Source organism: Podarcis liolepis (assembly GCF_965112155.1).
Source record: "Podarcis liolepis genome assembly, chromosome: 2".
Taxonomy (NCBI): Eukaryota; Metazoa; Chordata; class Lepidosauria; order Squamata; family Lacertidae; genus Podarcis; species Podarcis liolepis.
Window position 1 is genome coordinate 114774345 of NC_139555.1, and position 22111 is coordinate 114796455.

At 50.3% G+C, this 22111-nt stretch overlaps 2 protein-coding genes across 6 annotated transcripts in view; one reads left to right on the plus strand and one right to left on the minus strand.

Moving 5' to 3' along the window:
- AGPAT1 (1-acylglycerol-3-phosphate O-acyltransferase 1) overlaps window positions 1–17390 on the plus strand; it is a 50486-nt gene extending 33096 nt beyond the window's left edge. For all 5 annotated transcript variants that reach the window (XM_083493371.1, XM_083493369.1, XM_083493367.1 and 2 more), the window contains exons 2-7: window positions 5953–6142; window positions 8477–8610; window positions 10476–10651; window positions 11675–11770; window positions 13623–13695; window positions 14961–17390. In XM_083493371.1, the coding sequence (XP_083349497.1) occupies window positions 5958–6142; window positions 8477–8610; window positions 10476–10651; window positions 11675–11770; window positions 13623–13695; window positions 14961–15103 (807 nt within the window). In that variant the 5' untranslated portion in view covers window positions 5953–5957 and the 3' untranslated portion in view covers window positions 15104–17390. The remainder of the gene's footprint in view (window positions 1–5952; window positions 6143–8476; window positions 8611–10475; window positions 10652–11674; window positions 11771–13622; window positions 13696–14960) is intronic.
- A 1576-nt stretch (window positions 17391–18966) lies between these two features.
- Window positions 18967–22111, minus strand: part of EGFL8 (EGF like domain multiple 8) — a 33060-nt gene continuing 29915 nt past the window's right edge. Inside the window, exons 10-11 of the mRNA XM_083493355.1 lie at window positions 21952–22093; window positions 18967–20503 (exon numbers count right to left, since the gene is read on the minus strand). Of these exons, the coding sequence (XP_083349481.1) occupies window positions 20454–20503; window positions 21952–22093 (192 nt within the window). The 3' untranslated portion in view covers window positions 18967–20453. The remainder of the gene's footprint in view (window positions 20504–21951; window positions 22094–22111) is intronic.

Below are 22111 nucleotides of genomic sequence, written 5' to 3' on the forward strand. Positions count from 1 at the left end.
CCACGAAGGCCAGGTCATGTGGGCCTCTAACTCCTGGCCCTAGTGAGGCATGAACAGTGTCTACACACAAAACGTTCCCACTCTACACAGGGAAAAGTGGCCGCCTGGCACTGATACACTGTTAGGCCTCGGGAACTATAGGGATGGCAATAGACTCTGTAAAGTTCAAAGGCTGGTCCTACTGGGTGGAGGTCACCTACGTGGTCTCTGACCAGGGCCTCTGGAGGCTGAAGCCTGGGGTGGCAACTCTTATGCAGCCACAAGAATACCCTACCACATTCAAGGGTATTATGTGGAGTTACCAGGCCCAGTAGTTCAGGCAGTATTCTGGGATTTTGGGAGGCTCGAGCCACCACGACAACCACAGGTGGGGCTGCAGGATTTACTGGCACTTGTTCAGCAATTTCAATGCGCACCTGGTTCAGGCTCCCTCCCCTGCAATATTTGCATTAAGATAGGCTCCGTCCCATGCAACACCTGGATTAAGATTAGGACCTGGTCTACCAGATGGGGTTGGTACAGTGCTCTACCCCCTGAGTGACAGTTGGTTACCCCCCCACAACCTCAAGAGCTGTCCAGAACTCGATAGATTTCGACCGTCTCTGCAACTTCCCGTAGGAGCAGTACCCATGTGCGCTGGACAGTGGTGTGGAAGAGAAGCCACAGTGGGGTAGTGGGATGTTTCAATACGGCAACCTCATCAAAGCCCTGTTCCCAATAACCAATGAGCACGCCGTTTCTTACCACTGGCAAGACGAACCAGTCATAGCAGAGGTCCGCAGGCCAATAGGGTCGGTATGGCTCAGTGGGGTCAGGACAACAGGACATAGAGCAAAAAGGCCAGTAGGACATAGAGCAAATCAATACAGAACATAATAGAGAAAAGGGGAAAGTCCTTGTGAAAGTCCTTGTGATGATCAGTCGCAGGATCTCGTTGCCCGTGGCCCCAACGCACTCCCGGTGGCGTCGGACGCAGGGGTGATGATCAGACGCGTGTGATGCACCCAGGGAATCACGTCAGCTACTCTCACCGCAGTTGGGATGGAGAGGAGGACGGTATACGGGCCTCGCCACTTAGGGATGAGGGGGTTGCGCTTCCACACTGTCACCCGGCTGGAACTGGTGGACCGGCGCAGCGAGACTGCACGGTGTAGCCTCGAGGTAGTACCTGGAAAGGGAAGCAAACACACACACAGGGACAGGAATTGCACTTGTTCCTGAGTGATGTGATCTCCCACCCGCCCCAAACTGGCGGGGATGTCTCGGACGAAAGGGGTTGGTCTGCCATACAAAAGTTCAAAGGGTGATAGTCTCAGTCTCTTGGTTGGAGCGCTCCGAATCCGAAACAAGGCAATGGGCAGGACATCTATCCAGTGTAGTCCCGACTCCTGGGTCAGCTTGGCCAAGTGGGTCTTCAAGGTGCGATTCATACACTCAGGTTTTCCCAAACTCTGGGGTCTGTAGGCTGCGTGTAGCCTTCAGTTTATCTGCAGCGCCTTGCACACTTCTTGCACAACTTTATCAATGAAGGCAGGGCCATTGTCACTGCCAATACTTCTGGGGAGGCCAAATCGGGGTATGAGTTCATGTAACAGTTTCTTGGACACTTCACGAGGTATCTCTGTTCTAGTGGGGTATGCCTCTATCAGGGTGCAGACAAACACAAGCAGGTATTTGATACCCCTAACTGGAGGCAATTCAGTGAAGTCCACAATCAGGCTTTCCATAGGGGTAAAGCCCACGTGTTGTACACCCGGTGGAGGGAGGTGGCCTTGCCTAGGGTTGCTCTTGGCGCACAGGACACACTTTTGGGAGATAGCAGCAATTAGTTGGGATAGGTTGGGGATGTAGAGTATTCTCCCGAGGTGTGCTTTAGCAGCTGGGCTTCCTATGTGAGTAGACTCGTGGTAGTTCTTTACAATCACGCTGGCTAGATGCTAGACAACACGGTTGTCTGGTAGATGGAACCATCCCTCCTGGAGTGTTGCTCCTTCCTGGCGTGCCCACTGTTGTTCCTCCGGTGTGTAGCGTGGTTCCACATCGTCTGGAGTGAGTTGTGGGATGAGGGCTGCGGTACATACTGGTGGAGGTTTCAAAGCTGCTTCACGAACTGCGTTATCTGCCTTCCGGTTGCCCCTAGTGACCATGTCCCGGCCTCTCCCATGGCCTTTGCAGTGCATCACGGCAATCTCTTCGGGACCCCATACTGTTTCCAGTAACGTCTCAACTTCTGGACATTAGCCTTGCATCCAGCTGCCAATTGCAGGGCAATGCCTTTTGCCGTTGGACTTCGCCTCAGAGCACAAACAACTCTTGGAGACTTTGGCTTTCTTAGAGCTCTTGGAACGGCTTGCCTGGCTTGCACCCCCACTTCTGGGTGCTCTGCTGCCTGAGGAACAACTTGTAACTGCCTTCCTCTCCCCTTCTCTCAGCCTCTCTCCAGCCCACAGTCCATCATACAGATTTATTGAAGCTTAGAAACAGATTCCCAAAACAGCCTCAGCCCCCTCTGGGCTTGGTACTTTTTCTGGGCATCCTCTAGCCCCCTCTGGGCTTTCTGGGCGTCCTACAGCCCAGCCCCCTCTGGTCTGGCTGCCACTGTGGCCTGACATGCTGTCTTCAGTTCCTGCCATGCGACCCAGGGCTTCCTCCCTTGGAATATTGGCAACAGCCAAGAATCAAGGCTGGCCCTTAAAATGGCTAGGACCCTTTGGTCTCTCTAGAGCATCAGGCACGTCTGCTTCACAAACTTCCACTGCGCCTGCAGACTTCTCAATGGGTTGGGCAAAGCCTGTTTCAGCCTGCGTACCCCTTATATTTCATAAGGGTGAGAACCGAATGGGGCACATTCACATGCATCTCCTGGCCAAACATGAACTTGCCTGCTTCTTCCACTAGTGTGGCGGTGGCAGTGACAGCCCGCAGACAGGGTGGCCAGCCTTTCGCTGTGGAATCTAATTGCTTGATAGTCTCAAAGGCTTCTTGTTGGGCCGGTCCCCACTCAAAGGGGTCTCTTTCCCTTCCTCTGGTACTCTCATTTAGAGGTTTTGCTAAAATACTGAAGCCTTGGATCAGGATTCTGCAAAAGCCTGCTGCTCCACAACTTTAAGCTTGTCTTTTAGGGATATCACAATCTCTGCCTTGAAGATCTTTAACTGTTTGGCTAGTCTCTTTGTTTTGCCTAACAAATTCTTCATTCTCTTTTGTTTTACTAGCGTTTTCAATTTTTCCCTCAGCCAGTTCTGATTTTATTGCACTTAACTGTTCAGAAAGTTCTGAAAGCTTTCTGCCTCCACTGTTCACACCTTTGGTTTGTACATCTTTCAGTAATTTCCCTGTCTTACATTTCATCCTCTTTGCACTTGATCTGACATTTCAGAATATTAATCTACTCAGAATACACATTTATATTTGAAATAATAGCAGAAATTTCTTTGTCTTTCTCAGCTAAAACCTCTCTGAGGTTGTCAAATTCTCTTCCATGCCTCTGGAGGTCTTGAATTAGTTGAGACCTCTCTTCTAAATGACTTGTGTTTAATCTATTAAGTCCTTCATTTGTCTGTTCAAGATCCTGTTACATTAATTCTATAGCAGCATCCTGTTTCATGGTCTTTTCTTGAAAGTTTATTTATTTTTTCCTCTGTTAATGCAGTAATAACTGCTTACTGTTCTGTACACTCTTCTCCATAAACACTGCACTTCTTCTGGACATCTTCCCTCTCCAAAACCTGACATGAGGGAGTGACTTTGCAATGTTCAGTCCTGCATTTCTTCAACCAGGGGGGGTTGTCATCTACCACCTTCAGCCAGTTGTCTATATAGGGGATCTAGTCAGGATGTCCCCCCTGGTCTATGGCATAGTCTCTGCTGAATCCTTTCTTGAAGTTGTTTAACATGCATTGAAGGGGGATTACTGGACCTTTCAAGCCTTTCGAGCCTCCCCCCTCCCATTTTCAGTATGGCCCTGTACAGCGTCCCCACACCAAACACTCACACATTCATTTCGCTACGACCCCGGGGTAACACACATACATGCACAAAATGCCTCTCTCGCCAGACGTTGTACCATACAGTAACCACCCTGTGCCCCCCCCTTTCTCTCCTTCCTAATACCAAAGCGTGGGTGGTTGTCAGGGAGTCAACCCTTCTCCTTAATGCCACTATCCACGCTGGAGATTTGATCAGGATCTCCCTTCTCCTTAATTAAAAGGAGGGTTTCCTATGTCCTCAGGGCTTGTTGCCATGTACTCACCCCAGCCGGCTGTTCTCTGCCCTGTCCTCCCAACCTCGGCTCTTCAAATCCGTTGTCCTCTGTCCCAGGATACAGCAAGAGGGTCAAGTTGCCTTCTGTCCCCCTCCGAAGAAAAGGTTCGGTGTGCACCTGGAAGCCAGGAAGTCCGTTGGCCCTCCGCTGTCACTGCCCAGAGGGCAAGGGAGCTGCCTCCTGGTCTCTGAGGACACTTAAAGTCCTTCTGATCCGAGTCACTTTTGGCACCAGAAATGAAAGGGACTTCAGAAATACCGACCAGGAATGTAAAAATCAGGCAGCAAAGTTTCTTAAAGAAAAAGTTTTTTTATTTGGATTTTTTGTCCGACAAAAAGCAAATAGGGTGCATTCAGGAAAATGAAGAATGCCCACCCCTCCTTGGGGGTAGCTAACTCATATACCTTCTTGCTAAGCATAGTTCAGCCCCTTGGCATCCCTTTAGCCAATGATTGACAATTTCCTATGGTCATTGATGCATATTCATTAAAGCTCAACCAATGAATAAATTGGTGTGTCCTTTTCGGTTCCAAGTTGCCTATTCCACTAGGTGGCGCTACTGGCTTATAATCTACTTAACCTCTGTACTACTTCCAGGAAGTACCCCTGACCACATGCTTCCTAGAAATGTGCCGAAGCGAGTCGTGTGGTTTAGCACCTGGAGCCTGGCGGTCAGCAAACATCCTGCTACTTGCCTTTGTCAGGGGTCGTTTCTCAGAAATGGCTTAACCTCAACTGGCAAACTTCCTGCAGGGGCAAGCTGCCTCTACAAAAGGTGGCAAAGTGGTAAACAGGAGAAAGAGAAATAGTCTTTAGCTTGCTAAAATGACTTTATGCTTTTAGCTTCTAGTTTGCTCTCAAAATGGTGTCAGAGGTTCTTAAATGGCTTTAGAGGTCCTTAGCCTGGCTCTCCATTGGTCATCCTGACCTTCACCCCTCCAACAGCACAGCAAAAGTCTGCCCATTCAAGAGGGGCTTATAGGTCTTCTCTGAGTGGGGAATGGTGCCTTCTAGCTGTAGTTCGCTTTGCCATGCACCAAGCTTAAGCAGTGAAGATGCAGAAGGGTATATCGGAGACATGGTCACACACGAGGCGCTGGGTGTCCCTAGTGCAACACTTCTCTCGGTGCAGCTATGAGCTCACTTGAACGTCTTTGGCCAATCCCCGTGTCTCAACCGATGGCCGTGCCAACCCGAGAAGTGAAACAAACACAGTGTCATGAATTATTATGTATGCTGTAGCTTAATTTCATGATTTTGTTATGGATATACATTTTTACAGAAACTGCTTTTAGGGGGGTTGTGTTTGGCATTTAGAGCTTACAAGAATCCAAAATACGTATTAATGATGATTGTTTTGACCATTTTAATCTCTGAGTTTTTATCCATTTCGGTCTATTGCTATGCTAACTTTTTGACAGTTTTGAATCGTTGTTAATTTTATTTGTCGTGTCTTTTTGAAAGCTTCCTTGAGGGTTTTTTTTAAAACAACAACAAGCGGTGCATAAATATTATGAAAATTTATATGCTGCTCAATTGCAGCCGTCTCTCAGCAGTGTATGATAAGTGTAACAAATGCAACAGAGATAAAACAAAACCCAATGAAAAGCAAGCTATAAAATGGAAGAAGGGCTTTAAAATGGCTGCTGAAATAGAAACGGAGCGAACTCTTTCCCTCCCCCCTGCAGGGACAATGGAGATTTCGCTGGGCCAGGGGCTCCTCATTTTGTTCCTGGTGGTGGTCCCGCTTCTCTACGAATGGAGTGCCACCTTCAAGTACTTCTGCAAGATGGCGTTCTACAACAGCTACATCCTCTTCCTGGCCGTCATCGTCATCCCTATTTGCGCAGTCCGTGGGCGCAACGTGGAGAATATGAAGTAAGCACAAGAATTTGTTTGTGTGTATTAGGCTCTTTGGGAGCAATTCAGTTATCTCATTCTGCTAGCGCAAGGATTTTCGTTCGTGCAGAGGGACTCCCCCTGTTCCCTTCCACCTTCCCCAAATCTGCTCCAGAGTGTTTGGGGGGGGGAACCCCCTAGAACAGATTTAGGGGGCCCATGGGGGATGGAGGCTTGGGGAACAATGTTCTTCCATGCCAAAGGAAGTCCAAACACAACTGTGCTGGCGGGATGTTCACATAGGCAGCGCAATGGTGGGTGCAGCCCTTGTTGTGTTTGGCCAGGGGGGACAACGACTCGTAAATCTTTCGTTGGAAGATTGGGCATGACTCTGCTTGCTGAGAGAGGAGGAAGAGGGGGAAGGAAGTCCAACTCAGAAATGTTAAATTGATTGCAAAGCTAATGAAATGTATAGACTTGAAAAGTATAAATTAAAACTTAAGAAGAAAAGAGTTTTTTTGCATGGGGTTAAGGCAGGCAGATGGGACGTGGGTGGCGCTGTGGGTTAAACCACAGAGCCTAGGACTTGCCGTTCAGAAGGTCGGTGAAAAGTTGGAAGAATTTCTTCCAAATTTATTCTACAAATATCTCAATAATAAAATTTCGTTGATTGACTTCCATCGCTTACACTGCACTTCCTATATACATTTTAATCAACATTGTATCTGTTATTCCGTATTTTCCCCATACAATCTCATACAAATATTCTAATCAATAAGTTTTCTAAATCTTTCATAAATCTATTCTAAACACAACCAATACCTTACATTTAATCTTTGTCTACATAAATAATCATTTAAACGTTTCCATTGTTTCTGGATTATCTATAGATAAAATCAGTTTAATGCGGTTCTGCTCTGCACGCTTCCTTGATAGCTTTTGGCCTAGCTGGAATGTCCCCACAGACTCTGACAATGCCTCTTCTTTCCTTAGATTAAGGATAGAACAGGGTAAACTAGCCTACTGCACAAAGGTAAATTTCGCATTAATTTTATTTGCCAACTTTTGTCTCTGGCCCTGCCCACCGCTGACATTTGGCCTCCTGGAATTTTGCTCTGAACGGAATGCCGGGCTACATGGACCTGTGGCTTGGTTTTAGCTAGCAGTGCGGCTTAAGGACTGAAGGCGAGTCTTAGGGGCAGATTTGGCAGATATCATAGAATCACGAGTTGGAAGGGACCCAGGGGTCATCTAGCCCACCCCCCCTTGAATGCAGGAATTTCAGCCAAAGCATCCATGACAGAGGGCCACCCAACCTCTGCTTAAATACCTCCAAGGAAGCTTCGAGATTTTTAAAAATATATATATAAAGCACCACCATCACACCAAAATTCATTGTAAACAAAGAGGTACCTAGACATTCCATTGTGGCCACTGTAACCTGGGTTTAAGGTGCCATTTGACGATTAACATACATATCTGAGACTGCGTAGTAGGGGATGAGGCGGTCTTTTAGGTTAGTGGAATGCCACAGGGAGGCATCTTGGACTTCACCTGAGGCAGCAAAATGTCTTGTGGCAGCTGCTTCTTACATGGTTATATGCAGATTGGCCTCCTGTGGACTTTACCTTTACTGTATCGGTAGAAAGAGGAGAGCCAACGAAAGCAATAAATACAACTTCTCGCTGCTTTGGTACGTATTTTGAAAACTGAAAGCTGCATTGAACAACACTGGCCTCTAGAGGGAGCATGAGCACTCCAGACACCACAGTGCCTCAAAAATTATTTATGACTGACAGCTTATTATTTTATTTTTATTTGTATTTATTTTGATATTTACACCACCCTTCATTAAAAGATCTCAGGGCAGTTCACAAGATAAAAACACAAATAAATAGCTAAACAACAACAACAAAACAGTAACCCCGCGCTCCCACAAAGGTATTTAAAAGGTTGTGGCAAATTAAGCAGCCAAAAGCCCAGTTGAAGAGGAATGTTTTTGCCTGGCACCTAAAAATATACAGTGGAACCTTGGTTCTCAAATGCCTTGTTTCTCGAACATTTTGGCTCCCGAAACCCAGAAGTATTCCGGTTTTCGAATGTTTGTTGGAAGCCGAACGTCCGATGCTGCTGTCGGCTATTGCGCCAATCAGAAGCCACGCCTTGGTTTTTGAACGTTTCAGTAGTTGAACGGACTTCTGGAACAGATTACGTTCGAAAACCAAGGCGCCACTGTATAATGAAGCCACTAGGTAAACCTTGCAGAAGGGAAGATGGCAAACTGTTGTTGTCATCATCAGCGACTGCGGTGCAGTGAGGTGCGGAAGTCGCAGGTGAACAAGTTTTCTTCTCTCTTTTCTTTTCCATCTCCAGGATAATCCGGTCCATGATGCTACATGTGAAATACCTGTACGGGATCAAGATTGATGTGCGGGGGACAGAGAACTTCAACATCAAGCAGCCTTATGTGATCGTGTCCAACCATCAGAGCTCGCTTGACTTGCTTGGTACGCCTGGGCAGGGGGGAAGGGGGTCTGGGTAGGTGGCCAGAATGTGAGTAGAAAACCCCTCGTGGCCTCTTCCGTCAGTCCATTTTACCATACCACCAAATTATTAAGAGTTCCTGCCCACTTTAAAGCAATCTTCATTGGTTTCCAGGGACACTGGTGACGCTGTGGGTTAAACCACAAAACCTAGAACTTGCCGATCAGAAGGTCGGCGGTTCGAATCCCCGCGACGGGGTGAGCTCCCATTGCTCGGTCCCTGCTCCTGCCAACCTAGCAGTTCGAAAGCATGCCAAAGTGCAAGTAGATAAATAGGTATCGCTCCAGCGGGAGGGTAAACAGCGTTTCCGTGTGCTGCTCTGGTTCGCCAGAAGCGGCTTTGTCCTGCTGGCCCCATGACCTGGAAGCTGTACGCTGGCTCCCTCGTCCAATAAAGCGAGATGAGCGCCACAACCCCAGAGCCATCCACGACTGGACCTAATGGTCAGGGGTCCCTTTACCTTTACCTTACCTTGGTTTCTAAGCAGGTGCGGGGAGACTTTGGACCCCTAGATGTTCAAAGAATTGTAAGGTTGGAAGTGACCATGAGCTTCACCTAGCCCAGTGCTTTTTTCCTGGGGGGACGCATGCCCATGAACATTTTGTGCATCTAAGTTTGGCCTCATTGAGGGGCAGTATTTCAATATGAGAAGGAAAATGAGAGTACCCCTAAACATTTTTTTTAGGAAAAAAAGCATTGACCTAGCCCAACCCCCCCTGCAGTGCAGGAATCTTTTGACCAACATGGGGCTCAAACCTGCGACCCTGCAGTTCAAAGTCTCATGCTAAACTACAACAACTCCCATCAGCCCCAGGAAGCGCGGCCTGCAGCCAGGGATGGTGGCAGCTGGCAACCCAAAACCTCTGGGGAGCCAAACGTTCCCCACACCTGATTTGCAGACCTGGGAAGGTATCTTCAAAAGTCTTCTTCTTTGGCGATCACTCGTAGCCGAGTAAGATTGTCTGCCATAAACACGGTTTTAACAGTGAGTCTGTAAGTGACTGTGGAGGCCAATTCTGGATCCACACGTCCTTCCACAGTGGGGACATTGGTTTCCGGGCGGTAGTTGATCACGGTGAGGGTTTGCCAAGCATGCCTTCCTCTTAGCATGTTTCTCCCTTGCATCCTGAGTTTGAGTGTCTTCAAAGCCCACGACACCTTTGGTAAAGGCTGTTCTCCAACTGGAGCGCTCACAGGCCAGTGTTTCCCAGTTGTCAGTGTTTATACTACATTTTTTAGATTTGCCTTGAGAGAGTCCTTGAACCTTTTTTGTTGACCACCAGCATTATGCTTTCCATTTTTAAGTTCGGAATAGAGGCGTTGCTTTGGAAGACGATAATCAGGCCTGATTATCAAAAGTAATCTATAGTCTGGGATAGCCCAACCCTCCAGATGTGACTGAAGCATAACTCCTGTTCCTCTTGGCCGCCGTCTGCTGAGAGTCAAACTACATCCAGCATGGGCTGCCTCAAATTTTGGTTGACCTTTTTAGTTGAATTTTGCACAGGAACGGAGTCTGGGAAGTGCGAAAATTTGCTTTTACATCCCAGTGGGGAAGCTGTGTCCCTGCAGAAGGTTCTGAGGCTCCCAAAAGCCTCCAGGCAGCATGGCCCAGTGGTCAGGGACGATGGGAGTTGTAGTCAATAAGATACAAATTGCCACAGATTCCCCACCTCTGGTTTACTCTGCCTGGGCCTTTGCTGTGCCACCAGGCCATGGTCGCCCCCGACCAGTGTTCTGGCACATAGTGGGCTGGGCGGCCTTGATCTGTTGCTGTGGCTAACCTTCTGGCTTTCCTCCCTCTCCACTGCCCCGCCCCGCCCTGCAGGGATGATGGAAGTCTTGCCGGACCGGTGTGTGCCAATCGCCAAGAAGGAGCTGATGTACATGGGCACGGTGGGGCTGGCGTGCTGGCTAGGGGGCATCATCTTCATCAACCGCAAGAAAACCGACGACGCCATTAGCGTCATGGCGGAGACGGCGCAAACCATGCTCTGTGAGGATGTGAGTGTTGCTGGAACGGGAGGCGGGGCTGCCTACATTTTGGGGAATCGTGGGGGATCTGGAGGCACGGGGGGGGGGGGAATGTAGGAGGAAGGGACTGCGAAGTGGGATTGTGTCTATTTCGTGGCTGGTTGTACAGGATGCAGCAAGAGAGCTAATATTGATTATTTTCCCCAAAATGCACAAGGGCGTGTGCCTGGGTGCTGGCCTCTTGGACTTCCCCACCTTGCTTAAATGCTAACTTGCTGGTACAGCCCTTTTGGGCAGAGAGTGGGAGAGAGGGAAGTTTGCCATTGTAGCGTTCGGCTCTTAATCACAGCGGTTCCTTGGTTCCTGAACGGCTTAGTTGTTGAACAAATCGGCCCCCGAACGCCCCAAACCTGGAGGTAAGTGTTCCAGTTTGCGAATGTTTTTCAGAGGCCGAATGTCCGCCGCGGCTTCTGCTTGAGTGCAGGAAGCTCCTGCAGCCAATTGGAAGCCGCGCTTTGGTTTTCGAATGGTTTCGGACTCCCGGAACGGATTAAGTTTGGGAACCAAGGTACTACTGTACTGGTACTGTCTCCTCAGTGGGTGGAACACACCATCTTGGAGTGCACAAGGCGGAGGGAGACGCTTTTGTAGGAAAACAAACCGGTCTCAAGCTCCCTCCACAGAGAAGGGCTTTTTGGATTTGCTCTGCGCCGATTTAGCCGTCTGCTAAATTGACAACGCTGCAGGGCGGAGTGTGTGGATCTATCTGGCCGAACGAATTGTCCGTTTTTAGCTTCAGATACAAGTTTCTGGGACCCAAACGACAAGTGGAGGGATGTTCTGCCCATGTGCTTCTGCTGGGGAAACATATCCTGGGCCGGATCCAGGCCGGGCTCTTCTTATGGTGGGTTCTTGTGCTGGGTCTCTAGCAGCCACTGGGGGAAGCTTTTTCGGCTTGGGGAATGGAGGGCACAGAAAGGAACCCCTTTAGCTGTATTTGTGCAGCCTGCAGCTACTTATGCTCCTTCCTTTTCTTCTCTGACCCCCCTGCAGGTTCGGGTCTGGGTGTTTCCCGAGGGCACCAGGAACCACAACGGCTCCATGCTGCCCTTCAAGCGGGGGGCCTTCCATTTGGCTGTGCAAGCCCAGGTAGGGAGTCCTTTCCTCTTTACTTAGCCGTGGGGGCGACTTGAGCTGCAACCCCCTGTGCGGTTTTGGCCTCTGAAATCCGGCGGGGGTGACCTCTGAGCCCAACGCACATAGTGTGTGTCTTGTTAAGGTTGCAGAGCAGCAGGTTAAGAGCCAGGAAGCCACCTCCAAGTCTCTCCTCCGCCACTGACTTGCCAAGCACGTCTCTGCCACACCCCTTCCTCTCTCTTTCGGCCTTGACCTCTCCCAACAGGGATAATTGTACTTCGCAGGGCTGTTTTGTAGTTTGGACTTGATATCCCGCTTTATCACTACCCGAAGGAGTCTCAAAGCGGCTAACAATCTCCTTTCCCTTCCTCCCCCACAACAAACACCCTGTGAGGTGAGTGGGGCTGAGAGACTTCAGAGAAGTGTGACTGGCCCAAGGTCACCCAGCAGCTGCATGTGGAGGAGCGGAGATGCGAACCTGGTTCCCCAGAATACGAGTCTATCGCTCTTAACCACTACACCAAAGATTAGCAGGAAGATGTATGCAAAGCATGAACCAGGAGCGCTGCTTTTTATTTTTGTTACGCCAAAGAAAGGTGTCTTAGAAAGAGTCAGAATATTGGTCTACCTAACTCTGTATTGCCGAAACCAGGATGTCCCAAGCTTGGGTCTCGCAACTGTTTTTGGACTACAACTCCCATTATCCCTGGCTAGCAAGGCCAGTGGTCAGGGATGATGGGAATTGTAGTCCATAAACAGCGGGAGACCGAAGTTTGGGAAACACTGGGCTAAGCGGACTGTCCGTGGGTATCCAGGGTTTCAGAGGCCGAGTCCTTTCATTTCATAGAATTGCAGAGTCCAACCCCCCCGCAACGCAGGAATCTCAGCACATGGTTATAAAAGCAGAGGAAACCAGTGCTGCTCTAAAACAAAACTGCTCCAAGTCGAACGGAACAGAGTCGATGCCGGAAAAGAGGTGGTCACCATTCAGTGAAGCACCTGAGGTGTCAAAAAGAGCAAAGAGGTGTGTTTTCATAATAAAAAAACTTAGCATTCCTATGGCACTATTCAGAGAATCGGGTGCACTGCCTTTTTCCAGTCCTTGCAAAGGCCTTAATAGGCTAGACCGGGGTCTGCAACCTTTAAGACAAAAAGAGCCACTTGGACCCGTTTGCGAAGAAAAAAAAAAACCTGGGAGCCGCAAAACTCGTCATTGTAAAAATAACTTTTTTGTCACTTTTTAAAATTATTTCTTTGACCCCTCAGAATTACTCCTCCTCATAGAAATAAACGCTAAATTAACAAGTTACCTTTGTGTGTGTGTGTGTTCTTCACTCCCCTTCAAAACAGTGACCAGTGTACATGCCCCTTACAATGTAGCGGGCGGGCGGGAAGGTGACGTCGGGACGGTGCGTGACTAACGCACACATCGCCCCCATGCGACGTCACAGCCAGTACAGCGCCCGCCACAGTGGGGAGTGTCGGGGCACACAATGCGCCCCCTCCCCTCGCTAGTATCCGCCCCGGAGCCGCGGCAAAGGTGTAAAAGAGCCACATGCGGCTCCGGAACCGCGGGTTGCAGACCCCTGGGCTAGACCATGACAGAAAGAAGGAAGGAGGGAAGAAAGAGCTGAAAAAGGAGGGAGGGAGAAAGGAAGGAAGGATTTTCTCATAATGCTGGAACCCTTTTCATTCAGCACACAGCTAAACTCTGGGATTTGTTTCCCAAAAGACCACAACAGCCACCAAATCAAAACAACTTTTAAAAGATGTTTAGACACCTTTTTTTTTTAACAGCCCTCCCTGAAGTGTATTATCTTTTTGTCTTCTTCACGCTGTTCCTCCCTTCCCTGCCCCTTTCCAGGTTCCTATCATCCCAGTTGTGATCTCATCGTATCGGGATTTCTACAGTAAGAAGGAAAGGCGTTTCACCACGGGTGAGTCCAGCCGTCTGGCTCCTTTTCCCTCCCTTTCCCTTCCCTTATCCCCAGGGACGGGGCTGGTTCTGACAAACCTGTGGCCACTCACTGGCTGTTGTGGTAGGGTCTTCTGAAGGTGGGTGATGTAATTTTGGGGGTTAAATGGCTTTGAGTGATTTCAGTGCTGCTTTCAATAGGGCTACATAGCTGGGGGGGGGGTTAAAATAAGTAAAGCAATCATACATTTTTAGTTGTACAGTCATACCTCGGGTTACAGACGCTTCAGGTTCCGTTTTTTCGGGTTACGGACCGCTGAAACCCGGAAGTACTGGAACAGGTTACTTCCGGGTTTCAGCAGTCACGCATGCACAGAAGAGCCGAATCGCAACACGCGTGTGCGCAGACGCACTGCTGCGGGTTGTTAACGTGCATCCTGCACGGATCACGTTCACAACCCGAGCATCCACTGTACAGTGGTGCCTCGCAAGACGAAAAGAATCCGTTCTGTGATTCTCTTCGTCTAGCGGTTTTTTCGTCTTGCGAAGCAAGCCCATTGACGGATTAGCGGATTAACGCTATTAGCAGCTTTTAGCGGCTTATCGGATCAGCTGATAAGTGGCTTAGCGGCTTAGAAAAAGGGGTGGGGAGGGGAAAAAACCAGCAGGAACTCGCAAGACATTGTCGTCTTGCGAAGCAAGCCCATAGGAAATTCGTTTTGCGAAGCACCTCCAAAACGGAAAACTCTTTCGTCTGGCGAGTTTTCCGTCTTGCGAGGCATTCATCTTGCGGGGCACCACTGTATCTGTTTTAATTTATGTTGTGAGCTGACCTGGGAGGAAAGTGGGAATATGAAATTAGCAGGCAAATAAATGAAAATACAGTGGTGCCTCTAGATGCGAACAGGATCCGTTCCGGAGCCCCATTCGCACCTAGAAGCAAACGTAACCCGTGCCCGCGCGTCTACGGGTCACGTTTCGGCACTTCTGCGCATGCGCGTGACGTCATTTTGAGCATCTGCGCATGCGCAAGCAGCGAAACCCGGAAGTAACGTGTTCCATTACTTCCAGGTTGCCGCAGAGCGCAACTTGAACACGCTCATCTCGAAGCACATTCAACCCGAGGAATGACTGTAATTAAATACTCCTTGCCCTGCCTCTTTGCAGCCTGCACACTTAACACTTTTCTTTTTCTTTCCTTCTCTCTCCCTTTCGGCTCCCCACCTGGTCCGGCTACATCACCACGGCCCCTTTCCACTGCCTCCGTCTCCTCCTCCTCCGGCGTAGGGCGCTGCACGGTCCAGATCCTGCCTCCCATGCCTACGCGGGAGCTGGTGGCTGAAGACGTGCCGGCACTGACAGATCGCGTGCGCCAGGCCATGCTCATTGCCTTTGAGGGCCTCTCGGTGGAGCTGGGTGCCCCGCAGTGACCCCCTTTTACTACTTCCTCCCTCCCAACATCCGGCCCTAGAGAGAGACAGAGAGAGAGGAGCTTATGGGGTGGGGACTGGGAACAGCTTTGCGCCCACTGGGACGGGGGCCACGGCAGAAGAGGGCGGCGTTAACTCCCCAGCGGCCAAGCCGGGACCAGGAGTGGCAGAGGCGGTGATGGGAGCGGCCCACGCTACAACCAAACTCGGAGATTTGCAAGCTGGGGTGGGCTTCGCCTGGCCACGCCCACAAGGAACCGCAGGGGCGGAGTTGATCCCAGCCACGCCCGCTTCCACCTTTCGGACCAGAATTCTCCCCTCCCACAACTAGGTAGATGGCGCAGCCCTCTCCCCGCCAGGTCTTCTTCCCCTCAACCGTTTCTGTCGATGTGAACTGTTCCGCTTGAGCTTCTCGGACTGGACCACTCCAGCCCCCTGTTCCGGGGGCAGGGAGCATTTTGTGGGCTGACCCACAGGCAACGTATAAACAGAACCACTCCTCAAACCCTGCAGAGGGAAGATTCATCCCGGCGCTCCTCTGGGGGACGAGATGGGCGCAGGGCAGGTTCTGAGTGCGAACACTGCAAAATGTGAAGCCGGGTTGCGAGCTGGTTGCAAACACCCCGCTGGCCTTTCACGAAGGGGTGTGTGTGTGTATGTGTTTGCGTGTGAGATAAGGGAATGGGCACGATTTATCGATCCGCTACATCTTGCCTGCGGTGGGAGCGAGGCGGCGACGAACCACTCCAGAGCTCCCCAAGGAGGGGAGCTGTGCGGACTACGACCCACCCAGGCCTCTGACTGATCAGCAGCTCTAATAAAACGGTGGACAAGACTACCTCCCTCTGTGAAAGGGGCGCGAATGGGGGAACTGCGGCGGGGTGGGAAGCTGGGGACACAGAAAGAATGTGACTCTGTATTGGCTCTTTTCAGTCACCCGGTGGGTGAAACGAGGGAACGAAAGAGCAGCTTTGCGGGGAGGGGGGGTTGCGGTGTGTCTCACGGGGAGGTGGGGGGGGGCTAAAATAATATGGGCTGACCCTGTGGAACCCAGTTTATGGGACCAGCCCTTGACCCAATTGATGTGGGGCGGAAATTAGGGATGCTACTTTGGGGGGAAGCGAGAGCAGGAATGTGAGGAGACGCCCGTTTCCTGACAGCCTCCCTGGGCCTGTTACTTTTGTGTTGGTTAAAATATTTTAACTGCCCTGCGAAGGGGGAAGCAAGCCTGCCCTTATCCTTATCCCAGCTGCGTCAGCGTGGCAGCCTGCTGCAAACTCTCGTTTTTTGGTCTCAGAGATGGTCAGAGGGGAGGTACGTGTGTGTGCTCCCTCTGTGGCAAAATATGGCAGGAAGGCTGAGGTCTTGGGACAGGGCATTGGGGAAGGGCAACCAGTGTTTCGGTGCGGGGCACTAGGCCAAATTTTTTTTGGGGGGGAAGGGGTGCACATCATGGAGGAGGGGGCTAGTGGCATGAGGCTGGTGCCCTTTAGCCAATTGGGCCAAGCAGGAATTAAATTGTGGTGGTGGTAGTTGATGTGGCACCCTTCAGCTATTACTGGACTACAATTCCCATCATCCTTCACCACTGGCCACGCTGGCTGGGGCTGTTGGGAGCTGGGGTACGGCAGCCGCTGGAGGGCACCTCGTTGCCTGGCCTACTCCAAGGCCTCAGGCGGAGGGAAAAGCCTTTCCCGGACCTGTTCTCTCTAGCCCTGGGGCTGATGGGAGTTGTAGTCCAGATGATTGGGAGGGTGCCATGTTGGTGCCCCATAAGGTCTGGGATGGAGGAGAGATGAATTGGGGGCAGTCGGATGCATGCACTTCCTGTGCACGCTTCCTGGGACTGGAGTGGATTTCTGTGTGCAGCTATATTTTTTATGAGGGTGGCCCATTAGGATTGGGGAGAGGCTATAATTTTGGGATGAGAGACCCCTCTATTGTGGGGGGCAGGCGTGCTTGGGGAGCTGTTTCAGGGAGTGTGCGCTTGTTCGTGGGGTGGGTGGGATTTTGCCAAATATTCCCTGCTATGGGGGGGAAGAGGGGCTGCTGCCTCTGCTCCTCTCCTGCCTTTGGGGAATTCCCCCCCCCTTGATATATTTCTGTCCTCTCCCCAGTTGGAGACCCAGTTGCCTATCCCTCCCGCCAGATGCCCTTCCGGGGGGGGGGGCTCTTGATGTCGGGGGAGCGTCGATGTGGGGAGGGGGCGACGGGTAAAAGGGGCATCACCAAGTCCATGTTCCTAAGACCTTCCTGCTTTTAATAAAGACCCTCAAACAAGCCCCCACCATTGCAACGCGTCTCGCTCTGTGTCTCTAGCAGATAAAGGTGGGGGGGTGTTGTGTGATGGTGGGGTCCTGTAACCTTTGCCTTTGGCACCTTTTTGGAGATGCTGGGGTTGAGCTGCAGGCGAAGGCTTTCTGTGCATCTGCTGCAGGCGGTACCAGAATTGCAGCTATTTATGTGCAGATAAACTATGGAAAGAGTTGGGGGGGGGGCGGGGTTGCCCTCATAGGAGGTAGTGATGGTCACACACTGGGATGGCTTTAAAAATGGGATTAGATAGATGCATGGATAATATTATCATTAATATTTATATACAGGGCTTCAATCCTTTATACCTGAAGGAGCATCTCCACCCCCATCATTCAGCCCAGACACTGAGGTCCAGCTCTGAGGGCCTTCTGGCAGTTCCCTCATTGCAAGAAGTGAGGTTACAGGGAACCAAGCAGAGGGCCTTCTCAGTGGTGGTGCCCACCTGTGGGACCTCTTCTCATATGTCAAGGAGATAAATAACTAAACTTTTAGGAGACATCTGAAGGCAGCCCTGTCTAGCGAGGTTTTTAATGTGTGATTTTTTTTATTAAATGTCTTTTTGTTGGAAGCCGCCCAGAGTGGCTGGGGCAACTCAGTCAGATAAGCGGCATATAAAAAAATAAAACTACTACTATTATTTTATTACCAAATAAATCCAGCTGCAGCAGTTCCTTCCAGTGAACAGTTATTAACTGGGTCAGAATCTTACAAGAGATTCTGTGGAATTAAAATGGCATCTTTCTCTAAACAGGACTGCTACAATTCAAGAAGTTAATAAGTGACCTTTTATTTATTTGTTTTTTTAATAAAAGGAAATTAACTATGTCAAAAGTGCAGCTTGAACAATATTCTCTTGCCCAGAGAGCTGTCCCTGGGAAACTCGGCGTCAGGTTCCCACGACCCCCAAATTCACTTGGGAAGACAAGCAAACTAATGCCAGAGTACTGGAAGAAGCAAAGATCACCCTTGTCGAAGCAATAGAATCATAGAATCATAGAGTTGGAAGAGACCACAAGGGCCATCGAGTCCAACCCCCTGTCAAGCAGGAAACACCATCAGAGCACTCCTGACATATGGTTGTCAAGCCTCTGCTTAAAGACCTCCAAAGTAGGAGACTCCACCACACTCCTTGGCAGCAAATTCCACTGTCAAACAGCTCTTACTGTCAGGAAGTTCTTCCTAATGTTTAGGTGGAATCTTCTTTCTTGTAGTTTGGATCCATTGCTCCGTGTCCGCTTCTCTGGAGCAGCAGAAAACAACCTTTCTCCCTCCTCTATGTGGCATCCTTTTATATATTTGAACATGGCTATCATATCACCCCTTAACCTCCTCTTCTCCAGGCTAAACATGCCCAGCTCCCTTAGCCGTTCCTCATAAGGCATCGTTTCCAGGCCTTTGACCATTTTGGTTGCCCTCCTCTGGACACGTTCCAGTTTGTCAGTGTCCTTCTTGAATTCTTCAATGATTCTTCAACAACTTCGTTGGACTGGTCATGATGTTCAGATGCCTGATTGTCATCTTCCAAAGAATGGAAAGCGAAATACCGGTGGGCAACAAAAGAGGTTTATAAAGACACTCTCGAGGCAAATCTTTTAAAAATGCAGTATAAGCACTGACAACTGGGAAACACTGGCCTGCGAGTGCTCCAATTGGTGAACAGCCTTTACCAAAGGTGTCATGGACTTTGAAAAAGCACAAACTCAGGACAAAAGGGAGAAACATGCTAAGAGGAAGGCACTTGGCACACCCTCACCGTGATCAACTCACATCCGGAAACGTATGTCCCCATTGTGGAAGGACGTGTGGGTCCAGAATTGGCCTCCACAGTCACGGACTCACTGTTAAGACCGTGTTCATGGAAGACAATCTTACTTGGCTACGGGTGATCGCCAAAGAAGAAAGAAGATTTTTAAAAAATGATTATGCTTCGCCGCGAAAGATTATGCCATAATAAAGCCATTTTATCTTTCAGATGCTGCAACATGCAATCATAGCTTGCCCTGTTGGATACTGAGCTCAATAGTAGCATTCATAGGTTTAGGGTGAACTTCCAGGCAGAGGAATCGAACGCAGATCTTTCCCTAGTTCCAGAGCTGGAAAACCTGTGGGCTTCCAGATGTTTGATTTCCAGCTGCCATCAATGCCCACCACACCCCCATGGGGGGGGGAGGTAAGGGAAGATGGGAGTTGCGTTGTCCAACAACACTGCTGCCAACTTAGCAGGGACAGCGAGATCTCAAAAGCAAATAAGTGCCTTCCGTTGTTCACGTGTGGTTGGAAGAAGTGCAGGGTTGCAGAGAATGTGGTGCAGAACACGATCACTAGCTTGTTAAAAGTTTGGTGCATTTCAGAAGAAAGGGAGTCGAGAGGAGTTAAGAGCTCTACCTGTTGAATTCTGGACTGACGGTGGTTGAGAAACCAGCCCAGGATAAACAAGGTGATGGAGAAACTGGAAAATTGGGGTGGAAGGGAGGTAATCCAAGAAACAAAAATGAGTGCTCCTTCACCACAGAAAAAATCAGGCAACAAAATCAAGAACACCCCAGGCAGGCCAAATACTACTTAAAAGTTGGCATGAGTCGGACAATAACACTTTTAGATTCCATTGACTTCTGTGGGGGCATTAAGCACGTGCTTAAGATTGCTGTCCTTTGCATAGTTGGGAATAATCTACCAGTTGCGGCAGGATTTGCAAAGAAATGGCATTGTAAATCTCCCATTGAAATCAAAAGTGCTGAATTTTTCCTCTCTCTTTTTTGCATTGGCTGTGGATGCCTCAAGAATTCTGTGTGGCCGTGCTTCGAATTCTTCCAGAAGAATACTGTGCGACTCAGAAGCTTGCTTCCCTTAGTTAATCTGTTAAGAAGCCTAGCCCTTGCTGTGCGTATTTTGCTTTTAAGTAATGAGTGGCGTGTGCCCAAGGAGGAGATGTTAAAGTGGAGTTTCCTAGAGCAGTAGCCACCAGCCCAGAATGGGGAGCAGGAGGTGGTGGTGGTGGGCTGGTTTCCCATCGATCGAGTCCAGGGCGCAGCCATCACCGGGCAATGTCGTAGCCAAAGCCATTTTTACCATTTTGACAGGCACCTGGGAGCAAGGAACCCAGAAGGAGAAAAAAAATGAGGTTTGAAAAGTGCAAGAGACCCCCAACCACCCCCGATACTAGAGGGAAGGCAGTTCGTAGAAATAGTTGGCAGCTATTAAGAGTTTAAATAGTTGGGGAAGGGCATTCAGCGTTATCTGCACATAGAAGGTCCCAATATCCATGGCATCTGGGAGGAGATGGGAGAGCTCATTCTGAAACCCAGGAGAGCTGCTGCCATCCAGTGTAAGACCGTATTGAGCTAGGTGGATGACTGGTCTGAATTGCTATAAGGCAGCTCCCAATATTACGCTGAGGCGCTTGCACATCTCACCAGCAAGGCAAAATCGATTATCTGCAGGGGTGATGTGGGATGGAGGGGTGAATTGAGCTGTAGCAGCCAAAGTAAAGGTAAAGGGACCCCTGACCATTAGGTCCAGTCGTGGCCAACTCTGGGGTTGCGGCACTCATCTCGCTTTATTGGCTGAGGGAGCCGGCGTACAGCTTCCGGGTCATGTGGCCAGCATGACTAAGACGCTTCTGGTGAACCAGAGCAGCGCACGGAAACGCCATTTACCTTCCCACCAGAGCGGTACCTGTTTATCTATTTGCACTTTGACGTGCTTTTGAACTGCTAGGTTGGCAGGAGCAGGGACCAAGCAACGGGAACTCACGCTGTTGCGGGGATTCGAACTGCCGACCTTCTGATCGGCAAGTCCTAGGCTCTGTGGTTTAACCCACAGCGCCACCCGCATCCCGTAGCAGCCAAAGTACCTGAAAGCAATGTTTCCTAGCCCAATAAGAAGCAGGGGGGTGCATGCAAAAAATCTGGTTTCCTTGCAGAAGGTTCCAGTTCCAGTCCCCCAGGCATCTACAGGTAGGGCTGGGAGAAATACGCTTCTTGAAACTCTGGAGAGTTTCATGCCGCCCTTGGAAAGTTGCTCAGAGGCGACTGCAAAGCGTTCTGCACCCCTGAGCCAGCCTGTTACTGCCTCAGGTCTGGTGGGGGGAGGGCACCTACGGCCCTCCAGACCAGTCCACTTGGCCCTTGGGACTCTCTTAGCCATGCCCTTGCCCCAGGTCCCACCCTCGCCTGCATAAAACCATTTGCCTCCCATGGATGGCGCCAGCCCATCCATGAAGCAGACTGCAGCAGGTGCCTCAGGCGGCGAAATTCTAGGGGGCGTCTCTGCCACTGCCGGAGAAGTGAGTGGAAGCGGCCGCGGCGGCTTCCGGTGAACTCTCGCAAGAACCTGGAAGCCCCAGCTGTGCGACCCCAGCTGTGAGGCTTCAGGGGAGAGGGCAAGGAATGTTGGGTGGTGCGGGGCACACGTGCTAGGTGGCACCTTCCGGTTTCGCTTCAGGTACCGAAACAGGATGGGCCGCCCATGGGTCGCGAGGCGTGTTTTTGCCGCTGAGGCTGTCGGGACGGCGTGGCCTTTCTGATACTCACAGTCCCCCAGTTTCTCTTCAAGGAAAAGCAGCTGATCGCTGAGCGACTCCACCTGGTCCAGGTAGAGCAGGCGACTCCAGAGCTCCTTCAGCTGGGCAGGCTCCAGGGAAGGCGGCAAGATGGCGATGGCACGTTCCAGGCGCTGCAGGGGTGGGATGGA